Source organism: Mirounga leonina, unplaced genomic scaffold (genome assembly GCF_011800145.1).
Source record: "Mirounga leonina isolate KUSES-001 unplaced genomic scaffold, KU_Mleo_1.0 Mir_125, whole genome shotgun sequence".
In the NCBI taxonomy this organism is placed as follows: Eukaryota; Metazoa; Chordata; class Mammalia; order Carnivora; family Phocidae; genus Mirounga; species Mirounga leonina.
This window is the reverse complement of record NW_023270305.1, coordinates 15411962-15437158: the sequence shown is the minus strand read 5'-3', so window position 1 is coordinate 15437158 and position 25197 is coordinate 15411962. Positions and strand designations below refer to the sequence as shown.

The following is a 25197-nucleotide window of genomic DNA, read 5'->3' as shown; positions in this document are numbered from 1 at the left end:
AAGAAGAAGAAGAAGAAGAAGAAGAAGAAGAAGAAGAAGAAGAAGAAGAAGAAGCAGCAGCAGCAGCAGCTGCTCACAAAGGTAATTCAATTCCCCCGTAGAGCTATAGGAATCTTGTACAACTTGTTTGCCTCCAGGATCTTATTGCAGACTTTACTCCACATCATTGACATATCTCAAATACAGATGCACAAAGCTTATGCTTTTCCACTATATACCAAAATACGATATATACATCTCTCACTGCAGAAAAGACACCCTGATACCTATTCTTTATACAAAGGCGAATATTTTCTTCCTCGACATCAAGTAACCACAAACTAAAATAAATGGAATAAACTTTTAATCATACAGAGAAAATAATTTTTGAGGAACAGGGCAGGATCTTCCATTGTATTTTCTTACAATGTAGACTTTCTCGGTGACCACTGTCCCCAGAGGAATGACCATCCATCTTTAAAAACAGAACCTTTTTTATACAGTTTATACAACACATGTCACAAATCATTTCAGAAACAAAAAAGCATCATTAGCCTAAATTAAAAAAAAAAAATGAAGAAAGAGAGGGAGAGAGGAACTGAGTATTTTAATGCTGTTTCTCTTCAGGCTTGGTACAACACAAAGATGTAAACATTTTAAATAAATAATAAAATAAATGTCGATTTCTTCTCCCCCTCCCCTTCCCATCCCCTGCTCAAAATTTGACCCAGCCTTTCCTGAACACATCAGCATTGGAAAATGAAAGCCCTCTGTTGACGTATGGCCAAAACACTAGAAGCATGAGAAGATGTCAAATTAGTAGTGGGACGACTGAGTTTCCTTTTTAAAAGTTGCAGGAGGCACACCTGGAAATGTACACACACACACACGCACATACACACACACCCAACCTGTCAATAAATAGTGAGATGCTGGCTTTTAAGATGAATGCCAAGAAGACTCAACAAGCAGAAAGTAGCAAGACCCCTTTACTTAAGTTTTAAAAAGAAAGTTACACACATCACATATCCTATTGGTCCACAAATTCTATAAGGACTCAGGTTACCCCTCCAACCATCTGAGGAGTGCAAAGGAGCACATCACGAGGGAGAGGGAAAAGAAGTTTAGAGGTGGGAGGATACTGTGGGGGATGGGCCTTTGAGAACAAACCTCGGACTGGAGGCAATCTTGCCTCAGATCTTTGAAGGAAGACCTTCTCACCTCCAAGTGCTTTTGTTTATCCATTACGTGGGGGCCTTGAAGAGGGGATACCCTCATCCCTTAGTCTCATCCTAAAGAGGGTATATTTATAAAAGTGCCTAACACAGTGCCTGGCACACAGTAGGGGCTTCTGCCTTTCCTTCTCAAAGGGGCCGTGTGATATCTGATCAGGAAGGAGACCAACCGGAAAGGTAAATGGTGAGATTGCAGGAGTGCTGTTGGTCCATCAAGGGAAGGGGAGAAAAGTAGCACTGAGTCCTCCCTTAGACTTAGAGCCAAGTGGGAGCAGAGAGGAGACTCTCTTCCCCAAAGCCTGAGAAAAGGAAGCAGTAACCTCTGAGGGCTCTTGGCTGAGATGCTTGTGTGACTGGCCACAGTGGAACACCTGGCCTTTCTCACAGGCAGAACAATGATTTCTTTCTGAAAACTTCCCCCGTGAATTCTCCGCTTACAGCTGGCTCCGGCCATTGCCCGAGCTTCACCTGGGCTCTCCTCTCTTTCCTGTGTCAAAAGCTGTCCCCGTCCATTCAGCCAGGAAGAGGACTGATCCCAGAGAGGCCAGCCAGGTGGCCGAGAGGACAGGGTGTGGTTCACACTAGCCTGTCAAGGAGTGCCTGCCCTGTGCCGTCCCAGAGCTGCCTGCAGCCCAGCTGGAGTCCACACCAGCTGCCTCATGGCTGGGGACACAGGGGAGGCACAGCGGTTCCCAACCCAAGCATGAAGGCACCCCCACTGCAGCTCTTCATGTAGCTGGAGCCATGGAGGAGAAAGCAGAAGGCCTGGTGGCTGGTAATTCTGGAACAATGGTGTGTGTGCAGGAACTCAGAGAACAAGCCAAAAGAAGTCAAGCAGGATGTGCTCATGAGTTTGGGGTGAATATTCGGCCTTCCCCAAATAACCTCTGGCTTTGGGAAAGCCAAACCACCTCCTGGAACAAAGCCAGAGGGTCCTGAATGGGACAGCTGAGAGGCCTCTATAGTCCTCCGGGGTGGTGGAGTTTCTGTCTTCTGCTGGTCCCAAAGCCAACACAGCCTGAAATCTGAACTAAAGCCAAACTCTGTCTCAGGAATGTCCAGCCTGGCCCCGAGTCACAGACTGTGGCCTGCCTTGGGATCAGTGCTGTGCAAAGTGGGGCACAAAGGGACGTTTAGAAATAAAACACCAAAGCAGCTTCATTTAAGAAATATATACATATATATTGCATATATACACACACACACACACACACACACACACACACATGCAAAAAGAAGCAAAGAGCTCCCAACTGGCCACAAATACCACTTGAGATGATTAAGCCTTTCAGAACTGAGCGCACCCCGGTTTTCTTTGCCCACCTCCTGCTGTTCCTGGCTGACTTCTGTTTCTTCGATTAATCTGAAGCCAGAAACTCAATTGCCTAGTCTAATAAGGAGTGCCCCTCCCAGAACCTCTGGGAAACCGGGAGGGCAGCCTCATAGCCAGAGAATGTGGGAAATAACATTTTTAAAATATTTTTGGACAAAATCCTTTTTCTTTTAATCTCCTCTCTCTGCATGGCCTAGCCTTTCACACGTCACTTCCAGTCAGAGCGGGCTGTGTACTTTGAGCCTCTGGCTGCCCCATTCTGCGCGCTCCCTTCTAGAGCTCGGAGGGGGGTATGGGCAGCAAATAAGGACCAGCGCTCGAGGCCGGGGTGTGTGAGGGGGGCAAGTGAGCGAATGCCTTACAGCTCCTGCGCTTGCTCTCTCTCTCTCTCTCTCTCTCTCTCCCGAGTCTAACTTTGAAATTTAACCCCCACTGGGTTTGATTTAAATAATATCTATCTAATTTTAAATTATCATACAATGATCTCTAGAGCTGAATCACAATAGCAGGGTCTCCCCCAGAGCAGCTAGCCCAGCAGAGGCCAATCCAAGATCAGCCAGAGCTATGCCCTCGGGAGAAAAAGGCTCAGAGGGGTGGGAGGCAGGGAGGCCACTCAGCTGTGCTTTTGCAGGAGGCCAGAGGACCCCCTCCCTGCTCCCCGCCCCACAGGGGAAGGGGGCACCTCTCCTGCAGTGGGAAGCAACACATCTTATGTCTGATTTCAGCAGCCCCCCAGGAATGACAGGTAAGCCCCAAGCCTTATTAACAACAGCTCCGGGCCACTGGTCCACAGCTGGCTGGCTGGACCCGAGGAGCACTCTGGGGGAAAGAGTATGTAAAAGAGAAAGCGCTCCATCAGGTAGCCGGTGACCACAGCAGGTAGAAAGGGCCCAGCAGCTCACTGAGAGGCGAATCCCACTCTGCCTCCCTCTTTCCTCCCCTACCTTTCCATCCACAACAAAAGTGCCTTTTGAGGCTTGGGGAGGGGCCACCTGGCAGCAATCTGGGGAGGGGCCAGCCCCACGCTCATTAAATCTCCGTGGGTGGCGTCACCCTGAGAGCCAGGCTGGGGGAGGGCAGATCCAGTAGGGACTTGGAGTGATGTGTGGTTCCTAGGGAGGGACGCCTCCCTGGTCTAGAGAGAAGGGTCCAGGGGCAGGATGGCGAGGCAGTAATTATAGGAGACGTCCTGCTCAAGATACCAGGTAAAGGGAAGCTGGCTAGGACACCTATGTGGCTTGTTGGCACTATTCCTGGCCTGGTAATTAGGCATTTGGCAAACCCAACCTGTGCCCCGGCTGTCTCACTCACACCCTGTCTTCTGGACAAGCCGCTCCTCCAAAAAGTTGTCTCCGAGGATGGAGAGGAAGGGTCCTCCAGGCCTCCCAGTGATGGCAACATCTCCTTGAGAGCTCAGGGAGCCCTGCTGGTGGTCCTGGAGATGGCGGTGGACCGGGGAGTGTCAAGGGAGAGAAGGTTCTGTATTGCACATTGACTGTCCCCTTCCGGACAAGTCAGCCCCAGCAGAAGAGTCAGTCACCTGCTGCCCATCTCCAGAAATGAAGAGCTTTAATATTCACACCACCCAGATGAAATGTCATGGCAAATTTGATAAAAACCAAGAGGAAGTGAAATTGACACTGGGGGGAGGAAGGGGCGAATAGAGGGAAGGTGAAACCAAAAGGCACTGAGCATGCTGGGTGGGGCGGGGAAGGACACCATCACTCCAGAGACGTAGCATAACAAGGGACAGGAACGGTCCACACCAGCCGCAGGCTCTTCAGAAGCCAGAGAGATGCCTGAGTCCACCAAACCAAGTTCTCCAAGGCTTTTCAAGAAACAGGATTTGCTTTGCAAGATGAACGACGGAGGAGGTCCCATGACTTCTAAGAGATGGCTGAAGTCCTCAGCGCCTCGCGGCCAAATCCCACCTGGGTGTCCCCAGAGCCGGGCAGCTCTGTGGCAGGGCCCCCCTCTTGCCCTCACGGCCCTGGAGCCCTCGGGGGTGCTGGTCCCTGGGAAGGAGGCAGTGACGAGGACCCCCCGGGAGCCGGGTTACAGAGCCAGCAGAGTGGGGGAGTTCAAGGAGTCTGACGACTGGTCCCCGCTGCTACTGCTCCGCCGGTGAGCCTTGGAGCAGGACTCGGAGGGTGACGCGGGCGGTTCCTGCTCCAGGACGCTGGGGTAGGTGAAGACGAGGTTCGACGTGCCCGGAGTGATGGCCGGCGTGGAGGTCACCACGATGGGGGTGTGCAGGGGCTCCTCCCCGTAGAAGCCCCCAGCAATGCTGATGGGCTTGATGACAGAGCGCTGGGCCTTGTCTAGCCCGGCCGAGGAGGAGGGGCTGTCCTCTTCCAGGGGCTCCTGTTTCACCACCACGGCGCCCGCTCCACCGCCCCCACCACGCAGGGACGGCAGCCCAGAGGCGGGAGGCGATCGGCGCTCCTCGGGGCTGATCTTGCACACAGGCCCGTGGGCCACCAGCATGAACTCCAGCTTTTCCTTCTCCTTCTGCAGCTCGGCGATCTCTTTCTGCAGGCCTGACTTCTCCTCCTCCAGCTCCTCTGTCTCCTGCAGGGGGAAGAGAGGGGTGTGAGGGGCAGGAACCTGCCAGGGGCCTGCTGGAGGGCGGGCGGTTCGAATCCAGATGAGAAAGGGAAACCCAGAGCTGTGAAAGCAGCGAGCTCACACCCCTGGCCACAGACCCCACCGCTTCTGAAACACCTGGAGGCTCAAGAGGCCTTTTTTTGTCCAAAGCTCCGGATAGAGAAAGGAGGAAAGTCGGCTTGGAGGAAGGATGAATCAATAATTAGCTGGCACGATGGAGGGCTTCCTTTGTGCCCGACACGGCAGGCAGTCCTCCAGAAGATTTCTGAAGCAGCTATTTTCAATCAACTCATTTTGCAGATAAGGAAACTGAAGTTCAGAGAGGTCTGGTAATTTGCCCAACGTCACAGAGCAAGCAGGTAGGGTAGACCAGACTTGACCCCAGTGTATCCGATCCCAGGGTCCCTATGCTACCATGCCCTGTGCCCTCAGTGCCAGGACTGCCCCCAGCTACCCCTGGGGGGGGGTCATAGTGAGGTCTGGAGGGGACGGGAGCACAGCGTGCAGTCCCACCCCTCTCTCCTCCTCATACCCCCTCAACCCCATCAGCCTGCCTTCAGCTGCATCAACACCAGCCGCTCAGCTGCACGCACAAGCTGAGGACAGTGCCGGGCCGGCAGGAAGTTCTCCAGCAGTCCCGGCTAAATCGGCACTGCCCCACTTCCCTTTTTTGCTCTAATTTCTGAAGCATGTGATTCAGGACTCACAGAACCCCTGGAGAACATTCCGTTCAGTCCCCGCGCTTTAGCAGAGGAGGAACCCGGTGGCCCGAGCAGGCCTGAGGCTGGCAGGGTCCCAGGCAAGGAGCTCGGCCTCCTCCTCTGACACAAAGCCAGAGAGAAGCAGCAAACACCCGCAGAGGGAGCGGGTGCGAAAGGCGAAAAGGTGTGGTGTCATGGGCCTCCTCCCCACTTGTCCCCTATCAGAGTCCCGTTCGAGAATGAGATGGTACAGGCCAGAGCTTCACGAAGCAGAGAACGGCATATTCCACAGTGAAAAAAAGTTTCCATCTGTCTCAAGGGTCTGACAAACGTCATGAGCTTATGAGAGGTTTCCTGTGGAGGATGTGGCTCAGGGGCCTGGGTGGCTGGGGCGGGTGGAGCGGCAGGGGAGTAGGGTGTGAGGCTTCTGGGGGAGGGAGGGGAGGAAAAGCAGGGGGCCCCGGAGGAGGGGCTATTCTGGGGCTAGCGGTGGGGAGCACCCAGGGTAGACCCAGAGGACCTGGCCCCTTAGCAGGTTAGTGGAGGACTCCACACCATGGAGCGCTGGTCACTAAGGGATCTCTTCACCTAGTGATGGAGAGCGCCCACCTGTCCTCCTGATGCTTGCTCACGCGTGCGCGCGCGCGCACACACACACACACACACACACACACACACACACACCCCTCCACTGGACATTCCTGCAGCCTACAGGGAATTCACACGTACACGTTCAATCCCCAAGAGTGAGGGCTCCAGGATGGATGAAGGGAAGGAAGCTGGGGCAGGTGGATGGCACTGGGAGCGTTAAATAAAGTCATGGGATGTGCAAGGTAATTGGTGATTTCCAAAGCCGCTCCCTGGCCGGTCACGGTAAGGACCGCCGACAGTCTCCCCGGCCTCCTCACTTTGAAAACATTCCACCCGGGACAGTCAGGCCTGGCTTTAGGCTTCCTCCACGCGCCATTCAGCCCATCCTGTAGGGCTAGGCTCCGGAAGGAGTTACGTGATGTTGGTCAGGTCGGGCTTTTGAGAGGGAAGGGCAGGGCCGTGGCCCCCACGTGTGGGCAATTAGGCAGCAGGGGCGAGTGACTCACAAGGGCAGAGTGAGCTACCAAGGTGAAAGCTTCAGGCTCATAGCAGAGGTGGGGAAGCCTTCTGCCCATGAAGGATGGGAGAAAACCCCAAGATAGTCCAAATCAGCTGGCATGTGACCATTTCCATGAGACCCAGAGAGCTTCCAAAGCCCTGCCGAGGTGAAAGGACCCAGCCCTGCCCAAACTAGCTCACTTAAGCTAGCCCGGGCCACTCCTGCTGGTGGTAGGCACGGGGGCAGCTGAAACCTTGGGAAACAGCCCTGAGGGGGCAGGTCTGGGCCTGCGCAGGCTCCCTCTGCCATCCCTCACCCAGGGGCCCCAGAAGGTTCGAGAGTAGGGAACGCGCATGTGCTGAAGGAGAAAGGGTGCTAGGCCCCAGCAGGCTGTTCGGGGCCGTGTCTGGGCCCAGGCTGGTGCCGAAGCCCAGCTCCCGCCCGCCCTCTCCCTTCTTCAGTTAGGGCGATGCTAACCCTCTGTGCTCAAAGGAAGGCCCGTTTCTGTCGGCACTGGCTCATCGATCGGCCACTAGTGGACAAGGAGAGGGTGGGAGGCCAGGAGCCCCAGGGCTCTTGCTCTCGCCCACCCGGAAGTGCTCCCACCCCACGCAGAGCTCCTCACCGCCTGCAGCTTCTCTGTCAGCTCCCGGCGGCGGTTGCGGCACTTGGCTGCGGCCAGCTTGTTCCTCTCCCTCCGGATTCGACGTTTCTCCTCTTCTTCAGGGGACAGCTAGAGGCCAAGGTCAAGGATCATGATTAGGTTTGGGTACATGATTCACCAGCTTTGTTTTCTCAGTATATTTTTTTTTTTTTAAGATTTTTTTTTTTTATTATTCATGAGAGACAGAGCGAGAGAGAAAGGCAGAGGGAGAAGCAGGCTCCCAAGGAGCAGGAAGCCTGATGCGGGGCTCGATCCCAGGACCCTGAGATCATGACCTGAGCCAAAGGCAGACGCTTAACCATCTGAGCCACCCAGGCGCCCTTCTCACTATATTTTAAGAAACCCTTCTGAGGGGCACCGAGGTGCCACATCGGTTGAGCATCCGACTCTTGGTTTCGGCTCAGGTCATGATCTCGGGGTCACATCAGGCTCCGCGCTCAGCATGGAGTCCCCTTGGGATTCTTGCTCCCTCTCCCTCTGCCCCTCCCACTCGTGAAAGAAAGAAAGGCAAGAAAGAAAGAAACCCTCTGGGACTGGGTGGGAGAGAGGCGAGAGGAGGGTGGCTGGGCCCCGCATTCCCGGAGTCTGCGGCTCACTGCTGTGGCCACCAGGGAGGGCACTGAGAACCGAACCCACCCTGGAAGGTGACATCCCATGTATGAGGGCAGCAGTGTGTCAGGGACTCATCAGCCTAGGCGAGATGGTAGCATTTGTCATGTCAGCCCTGATTCTGTGCCAAGGCCAGAGAGAAGAAGCTGGGGCCACTTCCCCAGAGTCCCCTCACACCAGCCAGGCCTGGCCCCACCCACTTAAACAGCTTCTTCCAAACCCTGGCTAATTACTCCTCCCCACCACTCTGCCAGCTCTGCAAGCCTCATTATCCCCGTTTGGTTAAGTAGCCAGGCCCAGAGTAAGAACCACCCCGGGGGGGAATGTTCTATTGCCAGGGGGTAGGCCAAGGATGCCACCCCACTCCCAACTTCCTCTAGCAGCCCCAGAGGGCTAGCTGCTCACCATTCAACCTGGAGGACTCGCTAGTGTGCCTGGCACAAGGCTAGGCCGGACGGGACAGGCAAACGGAGAAGGAACCCTCAGGCACATTCAATCCTGCTGCCCACCACATCCATTCATTCAACCAACGAGAAACTTCTTCGAGGTGTCAGGCATGGTTTGACGGGTCTGAGATTTATCAGAGAACCAAATGAACAAAAATCCCCCTGCAGAGCTTACAATCTAGCTCCTTATGATGAGACTGGTTAGGGGCCCATGACTCATGCCCCTGGGCAAGAACTCTGCTCCGCGAAACAGGGCTGACGCTCTGTTTACATGTAGCCCTTCCTGTGACCCCAGGGCCCCTCGCAGGCAGAGGTGACACGAGGCCGTGGGCCAAGGTGGAAAGTAATTCCAAAAGAAAGGCCATCCCATGCTGTTCTCAGACAATGACGGCATCCCTACTACGTGCCAAGCGCAGTCCTGGGGGCTTAGAAAATTCTATGGGGAATAAAATCTGGGTTCCACCCTCCAGGGACAACATGGGAAAAAAGCCGAAGCCACTTCTGGAGGTGAGAAAAGCTGCCTCACTTCGAGATGCTGCCCCACTGTCAGCCGCCCCGTGAGGGAGGGAGTCACTGCCCCGGCTGGGCCCAGGTCAGAGGCCCCAGGGCTCCCCACAGCCCTGCAGGTCTGTTGCTGTGATGTGCAACACAGAAAAGCAGGTCACAGCATCGGAGAGGACAACTCCACCCCTGTCTACACTGAGGAAGCCCCATGGCTCCAACCAAGGGGCCAGAGTCCCACATCAGATTCTCCAAACGCTGGCATGGAAACATGCCCATCAACCGCTCAGACGTGAAGTCTCTCTGAGGCCTCAGGTCCCCTGAGCACAGAGGAGCTCATCACACCTTCTCAACTTTCAAATCCACCCCGCACCCCTGCAATAGTCTAGGTGTGTGGCCCACGGGGAGGCAGGAAGCCTGGCAGGCTCTAGGGAGACCTACCGGCCTCCTGGTACCTCAGGTCCCTGTCTCCCAGGGCTTGGGCGGAGCTGTGTTCCTGCCGAGGCAGACGCAGGCCTCCTTCACCCCCGGGACATCAGCCCATGCTCCTGCACTGCCTCTGAGACCCCACCTCACTGGGATTAAGAACCAGGCCCAGCTCCCCTCTCCCACCAGCTCCACCCGCCCTGTGTCTCTTGCCCCCTGCAGCAGCCTCCAGGTGGGGCACACAGAGCCCACCCAGCTGGTGACACCCCGGTGAGTCCCCAGGCCCCTGCCAAAGGCCTGCTCTTCGAGTCCCACACTTCGTCCTGGCTCCACCTCTGTCCTCCAGCCCCGTCTTCAGTCCCAGCCTCTGAAATCCTCGGCCTCCCCTGGAGAGCCAAAGGCTCCACATTCTCTCTTCTGAGAGGTCTAAGGCCGACCGGGAGCTGAACACAGATGGGGCGATTCTGTGTGGCCTTGGACAAATCACTGAACCTTCTGAGCCTCAGATTTCCCCATTTAGAATATGGGATTATTAGGAACTGCCCTGCCCTCCAAAAAGTTTCTGTGATGATCAGATGAGATGCAGCGTGAGAGCCCTTTCTAACCTAGAAAGTGCTAGAAGGAAGAAGATGTAATTCAGAGGTCTCCTTGCTGATGCTTTTTCAGAGCCCTGCAAGAGTCCACAACCTTGGGTACCATGCTCTGTGTGGGGACTGGCTGCCCAACTGAGGTCATGAGGCCACTTGGCTGAGGCCCTGAATATGTGCTGGTCCTAAACCTGTCTCAACCTGAGCCCAGCCGTTACCAAGAGAGCCTGCTGGGCCCGCTGCAGTCCCGCACTCAGGGCTCACTACTCAAAGGGCTACCAGGGCTCCCCTTGAGGCCCAGACAAGCCCCTCATCCCTCACTGACGAGGGGCAGAAAAGATGCAGAGCCGGCTGCGGTCCCTTTGGGCCTCCCTTCCCCTTTGGGGGCTTCTGGACAACTTCTGACCTCCCGATTAGCCTAGAAGTCTCTCCCCTATCTGTAAGATATGGGGCAGCTTGTGGGAGCTGTCAGCAAGGAAGTGTTCAGGGGTGGTGACACCAATATGGTTACAATTTGAGTGTGTCAGCACCACCGCGGACCCACCCACAAGCCACACACCCTCTGCTCCCCGCCTCCTCAGTCGCCACCACTGGCCTCAGAGGGAGCCTCTGGGCAGGCTCTGAGGAGGGCAGTGAGGCACCATGCTGGCTCTGGGGAACAGGCTCATCCTCCTGGGGGAGGTCAGGAAGGTGGAAGTAAGCTTCAGAGGAAGACCCTCGGGCTAGGAACGCAAAGAGCCAAGGTTCAAGGATGCTACTGCCCAGGCTTCCTCCAAGCTGCTGGATGATTGTCTGAATTCCTAACTGACGTGGGATAAAATGCTCCCGGCTCTCTCCCTCCCTCTCAGAAAAGGAAGGAAATTCTCCAGACAGATTGTCTTAAGGCACGCCTAGGTGGTGTGGTGGGAAAACCACAGGGCTGAAGGTCAGAGGAGGTAGATTCCAGTCCTAGCTTGGCCACTAACTCATGGCGGCGTAACCCTAGACGGGGCCCTTCTCCTTTCTGGACCTCTGTTTCCTCATCTGTAAAATGGGTACAGAGGGAAAACTGGAAAAGCTGGTCTCCAAAGTCCCTTCAGATACAAGCTTCTATATTTGGTGTGAGCTAGGCCCAGAAAAGAATGGCGAGCATTGGGCGCCTGGGTGGCTCAGTTGGTTAAGCGACTGCCTTCGGCTCAGGTCATGATCCTGGAGTCCCTGGATAGAGTCCCGCATCGGGCTCCCTGCTCGGCAGGGAGTCTGCTTCTCCCTCTGACCCTCCCCCTTCTCATGTGCTCTCGCTCTCTCATTCTCTCTGTCTCAAATAAATAAATAAAATCTTTAAAAAAAAAAAAAAAAGAATGGCGAGCATTCAGCACATCTTGCTTTTTGTCCTGCTAGCTCGAGTCCCTCACAAAACTGGCTGTCACTTAGAGGTCACTTACATAATGGGGGGGGGAGCCAGCTCATCGGTGACCATAAAGCTTGACACCTTGGGCTCCTGAAGGAAGCCTATTTAATAAAGGACAGTACGATCGCTGCTACTGCAATGTTTACAACTACAATTTTGGAAAGCAGCAGCGAGGGGGAGATTGGTCACTCGCTGCAGGAGCAGAAGACCAACAACTGCAAGCAGCAACTATTACGGTGTCCATTACGCTCTGTGTCACCCTGCGCTGAGTCCTGCCATTAACAGAACAAACCAGCGTGTAGGGGATGCAAGGCCCAGCTTTATCCTCAGAGGAGCGAAGATCCTATGAATGCTCCCAGTTCCTCAGAGTAGGGACCCTTGTAATTCTAAGTATCCTGGGGACTGTTGGCACTGGATCCATGATTATCCACAGGGACCACGGGTGAAAGGTCCTTGTATCGGAACACCGTGGACCTGGGATCCCAGAACGAGAGTGGACAGTGGTGGAAATGGAGAGGAGTGACTCTCCAGGCAAATATTTCATTTGAAAAAGGGATCCCACCACTAAAGTACTTTCCCTTCCCAGATCCATAGTGACACGGTACTGTAGAAAGAGCACTGTACAGGGAGTCCAGTGAACTGGGTTCTAGTCCAGACTTCCCACAATCTTTCCAAGTAGCCTCAGGCAGGTTTGTCTAAGCTTTGGTTGTATTGCCTGTGAAGGGGGATACATGGGGCACTTCGAAGGCTCATCCCCCCCTTTTTTTTTATTCTTATGTTAATCCCCATACATTACATCATTAGTTTTAGATGAAGTGTTCCATGATTCATTGTTTGTGCATAACACCCAGTGCTCCATGCAGAACGTGCCCTCCTCAATACCCACCACCAGGCTAACCCATCCTCCCACCCCCCTCCCCTCTAGAACCCTGTTTGTTTTTCAGAGTCCATCGTCTCTCATGGTTCGTCTACCCCTCCAATTTCCCCTGCTTCATTCTTCATCCCCCCTTTTTATGCATGATTCTGATTTCTCTTTTCGGAATCAGGGGGCCCACCACTACCCTAGCTCACTACTGATAGAGATGACATGCCTTTGAGTACTGGTAGATGGTGTCTAGAGAGCAACGGCCCACACTTTCTCATGTCCCTCCCTGCCAGGTGGACTCCTTCTCAAAGCTGAGCCCCTGGAGGGCAAAAAAAGCCGACATCTGACCAGCCCCCCACCACACATCGTCAGCAGGAGCAGCTGAGCAGACTCGAAAGACCCCAGAGTCACCACCCTTCTGGAATGGGCATTCTAGGTATGTAAAATGGGCTCCTGCTTCAAGCTGGAGGCCTGGGACGCCGAGCAGGAAAGGCAAGTACTGTGGGCCTGGAGGGTGACCCTTCAGGTCTGCTGAGCATTTCCCCTGCACCAGACTCCAGGAGACAATGAAGGGCTAATCCCAAAAACTCCCCGCCAGGGTTTCGTTGGCTGTGTGTCCTGCGGTCCCTCGGCCAAGGATCGGGGAAGGACATCGGTGTAGGCAGGTCCTAACGGTCCTTCCCATCCGCGGCCACCGTGCCACGCACAGAGTGTTTTCCCACACGTGGTCTCATTTGCGAGGCTACAACTCCTGTCCGGCAGGCGCCATTATCCCCATTTTGCGCTGAGGAAGCTGAGACTCAGGGATCCTAAGGGACATGAGCAAGATGACAGAGCCGGGCCTGACTCTCGGGCCTCCAGCTCTGCTTCCCATGAGGAAGGGTCATGTGCCCATGGTCCCGAGCTGCCTCTTCTCCTCAGTGCTTCCAGAACACCGACCCGGCTCCCCAGCAGACCACAGAAAAACACTGTGTGTTACAGGCCCTGAAAGGCACCCATGTGGCTGCCTTACCCTGATCTGAGGCCTACCTGCTCATCTCTCCTCCTGCGGCCCACGGTGGTGCCAATGGTCTTGATCACGCCAGGTCTCGGGAGTGCCATGTGCCCAGGGACCGAGGCCAGGCCCGGCAGGGGGCTGTAGGGGTGCGAGCGGGGGTACGGGTTGGACATGGAGGTGATCACCGTGGGCTGCACCATCCACTGCAGGTCCTGGCTGGTTGTGATGGCGTTGATGGTGGGGATGAAGGCGCTGCCTGAGCCAGGCATATCTACCCGAAATTTCTGCAATGAGGAGAAAAAATCGTATTGAGCCAGTAAGTACGGAGCAGAAGAGGGCGAGCAGAGCCAGTGCTTGGAGGGCGGCCAAGGTCAGAACACTGGGTGGGCTTCCCTGGACATCCAAGAATCAGGGGGATCTTAACTATTCCTGAGGCCCCAGGGCAGATCTGTTCCCCTGAGGTCCTCAGGTGGCTCGTGAAGACGTGATCATACCGCAAATGACTTCGAGGGCAGATGTGGTCCCTAGCCACTTACACTCAGCAGGCCCTCCCTGCGGCCTTTGGGGCTAGCTATGCCCGCATCTGCAGGGCAGCCCTCCCCACCTGGCCTCACGAGCCTCTGGGTCACCTGCCAATTAGCCCCCAGGGTACTGGGGCTTGGGAGCCCTTGAGGAGATTTGCATACCAACAGCTCTGGGGCAACAAAGATCACCAGGAAGCTTATTGTGCCTGCTTTTGTTACTTTCCAAATAGGTGCAGGATGGGGCTATGACCTGATCCAGGGTGAGGCCAGGTCCATGAAAAGGTGCCCTCCGACTCATGGGACTGAAAAGTGGTAGCCTTTGTGGCCAGACTTCCCTTTAAGTCCTCGTCCTCCTCCTGGCCCTTAACCGCCATCTTGCTTGGAGCAGACACACCGCGTCTCTACCTACCTACGTATCTATCTGCGTTCATAGATGTGTCTGTGCGAAACTTTAGTGCTGTTAGCTCAGAGTTTTCTCCCCGACTCTTAATTTATGCCCAGAGCGTGTTGCAGAACTCTCTGGAACATACTGCAGGAAGCATTCTATTTAAAATATAAGATGATGACAGAGTAGAAACACTAAAACGGGTCGTGCTCCTCAGCAGTTGGTCTTGGCCTTTCTTCAGGGCCGGCTACTAGAAAGTGAGAGGAGGAAGAAGGGAGGGACCTCCCTGCCCCCAGGGCCCCCCCTGGCTTCCGGCTTTTCAGGAGGAAAGCTCCCTGAAGGGAGCCCTCATCCTCAGGTGATTCCCATTTCCACACAAAGGTTCTGCAAATTCTTTCTTCCCTAACCTGGCGGGTGACATGATGAAAATAATAACGTCACTTACTGAGTACGCACTAAATGACAGTCACCATGGTAGAGTCTCACCTCAATTGTCTGATTAATTCTCCCTCTGAGGTAAGAACTACCATTATCTCCATTTTAGAGGCAGAAATTTAGGCGCAGAGAGATTGAGTAACTTATCCAAGGCCACCCTGCTCCTAAGCAGGGGAGGGGGGGGGGGTCAGGATTCAAATGCAGTCCAGCCTGACAAAGAGGACAGGGCTCTCAACCATGGTGCTACATAAGCTTCTGTGCATTGCTTTTTCGTTCCTGGAAACCCAGACCCAGGTGCTGCTGGTACCCACCCCTACTGCCCTCAGAGCATCAGCTCATCCCTGCCAAGAGTCCCTACAGACCGTCCCTCTCCCCCAGGAGGCCCCATAGGTCTGACCCCAGATGAAATCTTGCTATCACTAGCATGGGGGTATAGCCTCCCCCCTCTCTTGGCCTGGTCAGACCAACCAGGAGTAGAAATATTAGCAGCAAAGCCAGCTGACACCACCCTTGTCTCTGTCCCTGGTGACAGACGACACCTGGGTTCCTGTTGTGAACATAAAGTGGAGCTTAGAGCACCTCACTGTAACTGAGGGGGCTGGGGCCCCGTCCTTGCTCTTTCCCACCAGCTGCCTGTCCCCAGTCTGGGTGGAGGGATGTCTCTGCCTCACTTCCCAGACTGCCCCGGGGCCCCAGGTCAAGGGCGTTTGGAGAAGAAAGCACAACCCAGCACAAGGGATTCTGGGATTCCATGAGGACAGCCACCAGTGCGAGGAATCCTGGGATTCTGTGAAGTTACCGGTGCCATGGATTCTGGAATTCTATGAGAAGAGCTGCCCAGTACAAAGGATCCTGAGTCATCTTGGAAGGCAAAGACAACTCGGCTTTTTATCAGGAGCTGACTGAGCTGGTGTGTGTGTGTGTGTGTGTGTGTGTGTGTGTAGGTAGGAAGGATGCAGTGAACAAGGAAGAATCCAGGTGTGTGTGTGTGTGTGTGTGTGTGTGTGTGTGTGTGTAGGTAGGAAGGATGCAGTGAACAAGGAAGAATCCAGGTGGGAAATGATCTTCAAGGAGAAAACGTGGACAGCTGAGCTGGGCCTTGAGGAGGCTGAGTATTGAAAGCTCGGGCGTGTGGCTGAGCGTGCAGAAGCACAAAGGCCCAGACAGCTACGCTTCTCTTGGGCTGTTGGATGGGAGGGGGGAGGCAGCAGGAGGCCTGGATGTGAGGCCTTTGCAGAATCAGGGAGGGCTGTTTCCCCATCTTGGAGGGAGAATCCGAACATCAAACTCACCGCACTGTCATGAGGATTAAATAAGTAGCTACTTATAATCACTGGCTACAAAAGCACACCGATGGTTCTCAACCGTGGCTGCCCATTAGGATATTCTGAGGAGCCTTTTCAAAACACCAACGTCGGAGTCAGCCTCACCATTAGAGTTCTAAAATAACATGTCTGGGGTGGGGTTCTGATAAGGTATTTAAAAAAAAAAAAAAGCCTGAGGAGATTCTAACGTGCAGCCAGGGTTGAGAAACACCGCGCCAAACAAATGGACGGTGGCACCGTCCTCAAAAATCACTACCGCCACCGCCATGACGGTGCCTCATCACCGTGTCTCTGCACTCTGCTAGGGGTCCTCTAGGAAAAACCGCCAGCTTCCCGCTCCTGGGAAGCACCCAACATTTTTATTCCATTTCTCTCCCCAAGTCAGGTTCTGGGTCTGAAGAACTCCTGAGGCATCCCGCATGAGGGCTGAACGTGACCCTCCACCTCTGTGGGAACTGTCAGCTTTTCTTTCAGGAAAGCCTCCAAGAAATTCACTCCTCATCTCAACAAACAAAAGAGCTCCCATTTCAGCCTAGGGGAAGCAGGAAACCTGAAGCACAGCTGGGAGGCTAAGATCCCTTGGGAATAAGTGGATGACTCGCAGCCCCCCGGGGGCCCTCCAGGGCCCTCGCTCTGGGTCTCCAGAATGTGCTCCCCGGCCTTCAGCCAGATTCCTTGCAGCAATAGCTGGGTCTAGACAAAACAAGACAGCAGTAAAAACAAGGCACTAGGTAATGACTGCCTCTAAGTGCGTGCACAGCTTGTTTCAGAGGGAGGTAAAGCCATCTGGGTAACACGCTGGTTCTAAACTGCATGGAAAACAAGGTCCTATCCCCAGAGGGGACTAGGGCTGTGCTCAAGAAGGCTTTTGTCTCCTCCAGGAGCCTCTCTGAGACGCTTGCACACGTTTCAAGGAGATCTGGCAGATGTGACTCGTCTCCCCTCCAAAGGTATTATTCAGAAAGCTACCCTGGAGTAGGAGAGAAGAGGTGAGGCGAGGAGTCTGTGGTCCCAGGAGTCAGCCGGGCACTCTTCTTCGCCAACAGACCCAGGAATCGGTCAAACATCATGCTGAGAGGAGTCATGGTTCTCCGTGGAAGGGTTAATACTGAACAGAAGCCAAGATAGGGCTTCTGGGCTGCAGGCACGAGGGCCGTGTGAGCCCTGCCACAGCACCAGGTATGTGCTGAGAGGGGGGATAGAGGAGGGAACCCTGGACCTCACTTGAGTTGCCTGGGGCTCTCCAGCGCCTCTGGAAGCTCCTCCTCCAGGGACAGGATGGAAGATGCCGGAGGGCTGGGTGGCATTCCAGCCTGGCAAAGCCTCCAAATGCTTTCTTTCACTGTGTCATCCTGTTGACTTCTGGGTGGGCAAGAATGCCCTTAAAAGGACAAACTGGCCCCCACCGACCTCCTGGAGCAGAGTGTGACAAACTTTGGCTGTAAAAGGCCAGATAGTAAATATTTTAGGCTTTGTGGGTCACGTGGTCTCTGTCGCAACTATTCAACTCCGCCACGGACAGAATGTAAACAAATAGGTGTGCCTGTGTTCCATGAAACCTTATTTACAAAAATACCTGGGCCGTGCTTCGGTGACCCCCCCTTATAGAGGACCATTCCCTCTCCTAATGCTCAGGTTGGGGGGAAATAATAAATAGAGGGAACAAGAAAACAAAACAAAAAACAAAACAAAACAAAGGAGAGAGCACTCTTCCTTTAACTCAGGGAGTCTCACTCACCAGCTTGAATCTCCAGACCAAGAGGCTGAAGTTCAAGCCCTTACAAGCTTTGTTGTGGGTTTGTGGGGATCATAAAGACCCCTCTTTATCCTGAAGCACCCGTATTTAAGGGTGCCGTGGGGCTGTTCAGTCCTGTTCCCAGAGTCCATAAGGAAGACAGCTCAGAACACAGCACCCTAGTTACCCAGCTTCATCAGGGCACAGAGGTCCCTGCAGCCTAGCACTTTCTGATTTGGAAAAATGACCTTCCTGAACTTGACAGCTGGGCCTTGGATTCAGAAATGAGGGTCACAACCATAGTCTTTTGCAGAAGCGTCTAGGAAGTAGGGTTTGGGTTCCCATTTCCTACAGACATGGATGGGGCAGGGCTTGGCCCAGATATTCCTGAGCTGGGCAGAAATGGCATTTGAGATGCACTGAGGGTCAGTGTTCTCAGCCTATCCACTCAGCCAGGCATTCCTCCATCACATTGATTCCTGACTGGGCCCCCAAGCACTCAAGCCATGAACCCCATGAATACCTGTGACCTGTCTCAGCAGGCAGGCAGGTATGACTATGCAAGTCTGGAAATGGACTGGCTTCTCTTAAGAACCTCCCCCCTTTAAAAAAAAAAAAATTATTTATTTGTGAGAGAGCAAGTGAGCACAGGCAGGGGGAGCGGCAGGCAGAGGGAAAGGGAGAAGCAGACTCCCCACTGAGCAAGGAGCCGGATGCGGGGCTCGAGCCCAGGACCCTGGGATCATGACCTGAGCTGAAGGCAGACGCTTAACTGACTGAGCCACCCAGGTGCCCCAAGAACCCCTTTTAAAAAAATTCACAGCATGGGAAAAGAAAAGTTCCAAAATCTCTAGAGACTAACTCAGGGGGAGAGGAGAAAGGGCAATTGCCACTTCAAACACCCCAGAACACCCCGAATGAGGTCCAGCTTGACTCCAATGTTCTCTATTTCTATTAAACTGGGGATGTTCTCCAAAGCCTTCTGTATGGAATTCAACCAGTCTTCAGAGAGTCTGCACTGGATATCACTTCAGCCTTTCCTATCTGAAGAAAGTCACTTGCGTCACAATGGAAATGGCTGCTAATAACTGAGGATTCCCCCAAATTTTAGAGTCCACAAACACTCTCTCAGGTGACCGGCCTCCTGTCAGCCTCCTCTCTTTCCCAGGTTCACTTGAAAGAACCACACTCTCCCCCTCGTCCTAACTGCCAGGGTGGAAGCAAAGCAAGGAAGAAAAGAAAAACGGGGGACAGAAAGAAGAAAGTGGTCAGTATGGAGTTACCATCCAGTTTCCCCAGTTTCTTTCCTGCCAGGGCCCTTCCGGCCAGAAACCCCACTCCAAAGCACGGCGGGGGTGGGGTTGATGGGGGTGGGATTCCCACTATTCTGTGTACCCCTTTTGCACTCAGTGGAAGGACATGGCATCTGATCTTCCCTTTAACCACAGCAGGGTGAACGTGGTCAAGTCACCACGAGGGAGAGACGGTGCTGGGCCAGAGAACGCCTAGCTTCCCTCTCTGGCCCAGTGAGTTGGAGGGATAGAGTTACCAAGTGGGGTTGGGAACAGATCTATTCACCCCAACCACACAGCTGCTGTCATGTTGAAATGTTGTGGCCATTAAAAGACACCGCATGCAACATGGATGAGACATGTCCACAAAGTAATGATGCTATTTTTTTTCCCTCTCTCTCAACAAATAGAGCACAAAGCTAGCTTCCTGAATTCTCAAAGCCAGCACCTTTCTTCCTGTTTAACAGAGGAAAAGAAAAATCTCAAGTATGGATGGCAAAAGTGCCTACTCTTGTTGTAGGTGCCTGCTCTTGGTGACCACTCTCCCGAGCAGACTCTTGAGATGGAGACCAAGATGACTCGGGGTCACACTGTACTTTCGACCCAGCTGGATCACCCAGACCTTCTATGTCAGACTTGATTCCTCATATGTCACATCTTTCGATAACTTCCAAATATCAAAATTCAGTCTCAAAGGACAAAGACTTGTGAGCAGGGAGGGTTTTTGAAAGAATTTGCTGAAGGTGATTCCAAAAGAGGAGTTGTCAAACGTCGAGTCTGAGTAATAGCAGTTAAGTAGTTAGTCTCCTCCAGGAATGATTACAAAAGGCACCACAGTGATTTGGATGTATAAGTTCTGGTGTGTTTGCATCACGATAGACACGAAAAGGGGCGCCTAGGTGGCTCAGTCGGTTAAGCGTCTGTCTTCAGCTCAGGTCATGATCCCAGGGTCCTGGGATTGAGCCCCACGTAGGGCTCCCTGCTCAGCGGGGAGCCTGCTTCTCCCTATCCCTCAGCCCCTCCCCCACCGCTCGTGTTCTCTCTCTCTCAAAAAGATAAATCTTTTTTTAAAAAAAGGATAGAAACAAACAAAAACACCCCGAGGCTCCTAACTTGACATTCACCTTGAACAATAAGGCAGGCAGAAATAAAGCAATGGCAATGCACTTGGGTTTGGAGAGGAAAATTCAACCTCCGCTCAAACAATACATGACTGCTACTTCACCCCATTCACTTTGATGAAAAAGTGACACTGACTTCCACCATCAAGAATCAGTAGAACAGACAAATTCCTGGGATAACATTTCGTTTGATCCTAATCTACAACATCTATAAGATCAAAGACAAAAAAACCCGGGGGGGGGGAGGGGGGCAGCAAACCCTTAATATACACCTCCCACCTTCCCACAAATTCTGAAGGCCCCCTCCGCAAACAATCCTCAGTGTCCTAATACAAACACATCAAGAAAACAAGCCTTGGGAATTTGAATTCCTGGCATCCTAAAGAACAGACAAACATCAAAACAGGGAAAGAAAAAAAAGCACTCCTTTTTCAACCAGGTTTTATTTAGAACAAATTTTTTTTAAAAACTGCATTTCAAAGTCAAGCAGTTCCTAGTTAACCGCTGTTAAATATATGGCATTTATCTGTCCCAAATTAAAAAGAAAAAAATCCTAAGAATTCCGAAGACTCACCAAGTTAACAGTGTCTGGGGCTGGAAAAATACCTTCCCCAGACAGTTCTTCTAAGAATGTCCCGTAGGGGGCACTAGAGAGGTGTGATTGGGACTGACTTGGGAATCACAGTCATTTCTGGTAAAAGTTCTTTGATGTGAGGAATGTCCCAGCCTGGTACAGTTGGCAAAAGTTCACTCCGGGGAATTTTGTGTGTGTGTGTGTGTGTGTGTGTGCGCGCGCACGCATGCATATGTGTGTCTGTCTGTCTGTCTCTTGGGAAAGGGCGGTTGCCGAAGAAGAGAGCTAGTCTGGTATTCCTTGATTCCAGAAAGGAATTGTCCCTCTTGGTTTATTTTCACAAGTTATCGGAGGAACAGACAAATGGCAGCCTTGGAAAAGTTCTGGGTGTTGTTTTTGTTTTGTTTTTTCATTAAAAGGGGGCCCAGCTGATGAAAACAAGTTATGAAATGACCTGTGTTTGTGCAACTGGCCGATTGCGTAACGCTCAGGCCCTGAAACCGTAATAGTCAGGCAGCCAGGCAGGGCATATATCTGGGAGGTGTTTTCCTAGGAAAGTTAGAAGAGAGAGAAAACAACAACAATAAACAGAAAAGGCCAGGAGGGGGAAGTGTGTGCAATGATTACAGACAAAACAAAATCACCAATGACCAACCTTTTAGATTAAAACTATAACTGGAACAGGAAATATTTTTCATGCTTGGAGTTCCTGCCATATACAAGAAGAGTGGTTTTAACCAAGAGTTATCTGCCCCCCCCCCCCCCCCCCCCCAAAGTCCCTGGAACTCACGGCCATGTGTTAAAATCAAGCTTTATTAAGCTAGAGAGAAGTTCTGGGTTGAATAGACAGCAACAAACTTATTGGGAATATCAGGCCCCACAAACAAACAGATGAGGAAAATATAATATTCACTGGCCCAAGGGAAAACCAGAGAACCCTCTTTTCTTACACCGACTGGTCCATGGAGACGCCACAAAGGTGGAAGGCCCGGCACTAAATGCCAGGAAAGCCTCCCCGCAAAGGAAGCTGAGAGAAATAAAGTGATTACAAGTTGTATCTGGTATGTAATAAAGTTACCTTGAGCCCAAGAGATCCGGTGGGAGATCGGGTGGGGTCCTAGCGCAGACTTGTGAAGTAACAAAAGCCTCTCAAGTCGGTCCTAAGGACCACAGAACAGCTTTGCTCCAAGTTGGAGAGATGATGGAAAAACCTTCCCCCCGCCCACCCCCTCCCCAGGAGTGGACAGGCTGAGAAACTTGTCCAAAGCCGCATTACCTTGCCAATACCTCTGCTTTGAAAGGCACCTCACTCAAGCTGCAGGGCCAAACAGGCAGGCGTATATGCAAGAAGCCCGTGCACCAGTTATTACTAATTGCAAAATCCTCATGTGTTACAGCATGCTAGGAATTAGCCCACAGCTGCTTTTTGCTTCGGTAATGAGGCCCCATTACACCCTGCTGGACTGAGTTCTCTTCCTTCTTCCTAGCACTGGTTTCCTGTCTGATTTTCTTCCAAAACAGGGAATTGCCTCTGCTCACATCCTGGGCTCAAAGCCCTAGTGACACAGATTATTCAATCGGGGCACTGATGTCCGGTCTGACTTCCCATTCAGGCCCCAGGGTCTGAGCAAAGCCAGGCGGCAAGATTGCCATATTACAGTGATAACTGCCACGAAAACGGCAGCAAAAGGGACAGACAAGATATCAAAAGATCTCTTTCAGATTCAGGGAGGAGGAGAAGGACGTTTTGGCAGCTTGTTGCGTTGGAGAGTAAGGGCAAGGGTATAAATGACTCTGACCCCCTTTGCCTAATGATATTTGGATTCAGTTAAAACCACCGAGACTGGAAAGCAAACAAAATCACTTTTTGAACAAGATTTAAGGCTCATCACCTTGGGGCTCATTATTAAGGGTACACTGAATGCCCCGTCGATGCCCCGACTAGGTTCTCTGCAGTGGGTGCTTATGGGGGCACCAGGGGAGATAGAGAAAAGCCATTTTGGGGACTCACCAAGTATGGGTGATCACTTTGGAACAAGGTATCCCTCTTCAGATCCCAAAGAGAGCCGTGTTTCCATTTTATCTTCTGGCAGGATCCACCCCTCCCCGGGAAGCCCACCCCAGCCCCTCCTGGCTGGCTGGCTTCTAGAGGCCAAGGCTACCGCCTTACCCGGGCAACTCTTGCTGCAGCCAACTTGGCTAGAGACTCCGCAGATCCTGACCGAGATGGGCTTCAGGTTGTAGTGGCCTTCTTTGTTAAGCCAGCTCCCTCTGAAGCCTGGGGGGGTGGGGGGTGGGGAGGCCGCTGCAGAGGGCAGACACCCCACCAGCACCTTTCTGGTATTTATAGACACAGAACGCATGCACAATCCTTCCAGTGCAAACCAGTCCGGCTGCTTTAGAAACAAGTTGTTTTTCCGCTTCCAGAACCACCCAGGAGCCTAAGCAAGGTCTCTTCCTCCCCCCCCACTTCTCTCTGCAGGCGTCCTTGCCCCAGGTACCCCCACCCCCAGAACCTCAAGGCGCCCCTTCTGGTGGCAGTACAAGCTCCTTCTCTGACCCTAACAGGAGATGGATGGGCACAGGGGCACAAAGGCGCAGGCCCCGAGCCTATCAAGGCTGACCTCCTCCTTCCTGACCTTCGCACCTATTCCCAGAGCGACAACCCTCGCCCTCACTCTGGATTAGTTGGAAGAGCCCAACCATGTTTCCGAATCCCTAACCTCTTTCAGAAATTAAGACTGATGGAGAGCAGGGGAAGAGGGGGAGAGGGCTCTCCCACAGGAACAGAGTCCTTGGATGTCGGGAGAGGCCAGTGGGTGCAAAAATTTGTTTGCCCACCACGGAGAAGTGAGGGGAGAGGAGGGAGGGATTTCTGGGAGAGGAGTTAACAGGCTCCTGAGAAGGGAGGCTGCAATTCCAGGAGCTTGTCTGGGGAAGATGTAGTGTGAGGAAAAGGGTTTGCCGGCTCTTCAAGCCCACTCCCCGGTCCAATTAAAGAAAAAAAGAAAGAAAGAAAGAAAGTGGTGGGGGGAGAAGGGTGGGCAGGACAACACGAAAATCCAAAACTTGCAGTGGTGACCCTGTAGGAATTTTCTCGCCAAGCCAAAAATGGGAAAAGAAAGCAAAAGAGGCAGTGGCGGCGAGAGGAGGGCGGGGGTCCGCCCGCGCCGCCAGGTGCACCCGGGGCCCGCACCTACCTGCTGGCCGCCGCCGCTGGTGTAGGACTCGGCGTGCGCAGGAGAGCCGCTGCTGCCCCGGGACGAGGTGTCAAAGTTCCCGGGATAATCCTGGTACATGATCCGCGGTGGGGGCCCGAGAGGAAACAGGGTGTTTTTCTTCCCCCGCCCTCGCCGCGGCCGCGCACCGGCTGCTGCGCGCTCGCTCCCTGCCGGCCGCGCCTCGGGCTCTAGTCTTCGCTCCCGGGCTTCTCCCCGACGGTGGCGGGTGCGGACGGGAGGCGGCGACAGCCCGGGAACCGTGCCTCCCGAGCGCCTCGCGCTGCACTTCTTTCCTGCTCTCCGAGCGCCGCGGGACCGCCACCCGGTCCCTCCCTCTAAAAGTCCGCGCGTCCCTCGGTCCCTCCCCTGCGCGCGCCCTCCCGCTCCCGCGCGCAGCCGGAGCCCAGCCGGGACAGACCGCCCGATCAAAAACTGGAAATTGAAAAACGAACAAGAGCCCGGCGGATCGCGCCTGCCAGGTCCGGGGGCCCCCCGATTTCAGACAGGGCAAAAAGAAAAAAAAGGCGAAAAGAAAGGCTGCCCGCCGGGAGAAACTTCTATTTCCTCCTTTTAGAAAAGGAGCTGAGAATAAACTTCCTGTGGCCGACTCGCCGCCGGAGTTTCGCAGCGGCTCGGACACTTGCGGGGAGAAGGTAGCCTGCGCCCTGGCCGCGGGGTTCCAGCCGAGCCGGCGCTGAGAGGGACGCGGTCCCGCTGCCCGTGCCGCCGCTGCGGCGCCCGACTGCACCCCTTCCCCGGCGCCTGCTCCCGGACGGGCCGCCTCGCCCGGCCGCGCCTCTCTCCCTCGCTCCCCGGCCCGCCGAGCGCCGCTCACTTGCTCGTCGCTTCGCTCGGAGCCCCTGCGCTCTGCCCGAGATGAGTCACTACAATGGCACGAGTTCAACTCCACACTCTTTATTCTCCAGCCCCTGTACCATGTGGATTCACTCACGTCAACCCCAGACTCCACCTTGCAAGGGAGGAGCGCGCGGGGAGGCGGGGGGAGGAGGAGGAGGAGGAAGAGGCGCGGGAGGAGGCGGGCGCAGCGCTCCCCTCGGTGCCCCGGCTCCCGGCCGCGCTGACGCCAGCCGCACACCCGGCGCGGCGAAGAAAGGCGGTGGCGGGGCCCGAGCGGACCGCCGGCGCGGCTTGGGG

General features: G+C 53.9%; 1 protein-coding gene and 1 long non-coding RNA gene across 3 annotated transcripts; both read right to left on the bottom strand.

The window, feature by feature from the left end:
- Positions 1-326: 326 nt before the first annotated feature.
- On the bottom strand, positions 327-24991 carry FOSL2 (FOS like 2, AP-1 transcription factor subunit). Of its 2 annotated transcripts, none has more exons than XM_035000823.1 (4): positions 24022-24991; positions 13463-13714; positions 7571-7678; positions 327-5118 (listed from the first exon to the last, which is right to left on the bottom strand). In XM_035000823.1, the coding sequence occupies exons 1-4, from the start codon at positions 24118-24120 to the stop codon at positions 4603-4605; spliced, it is 975 nt and encodes a 324-aa protein (XP_034856714.1). In that variant the 5' UTR covers positions 24121-24991; the 3' UTR covers positions 327-4602. The 2 variants fall into 2 exon arrangements, with proteins under 2 accessions (XP_034856714.1, XP_034856716.1); XM_035000825.1 differs by lacking the exon at positions 24022-24991 and adding an exon at positions 22992-24015.
- Positions 20205-22979, bottom strand: LOC118007722. The gene is made up of 2 exons (XR_004678468.1): positions 21477-22979; positions 20205-21370 (listed from the first exon to the last, which is right to left on the bottom strand). It is a non-coding gene; the product is annotated as an uncharacterized LOC118007722 (long non-coding RNA).
- Positions 24992-25197: the final 206 nt, after the last annotated feature.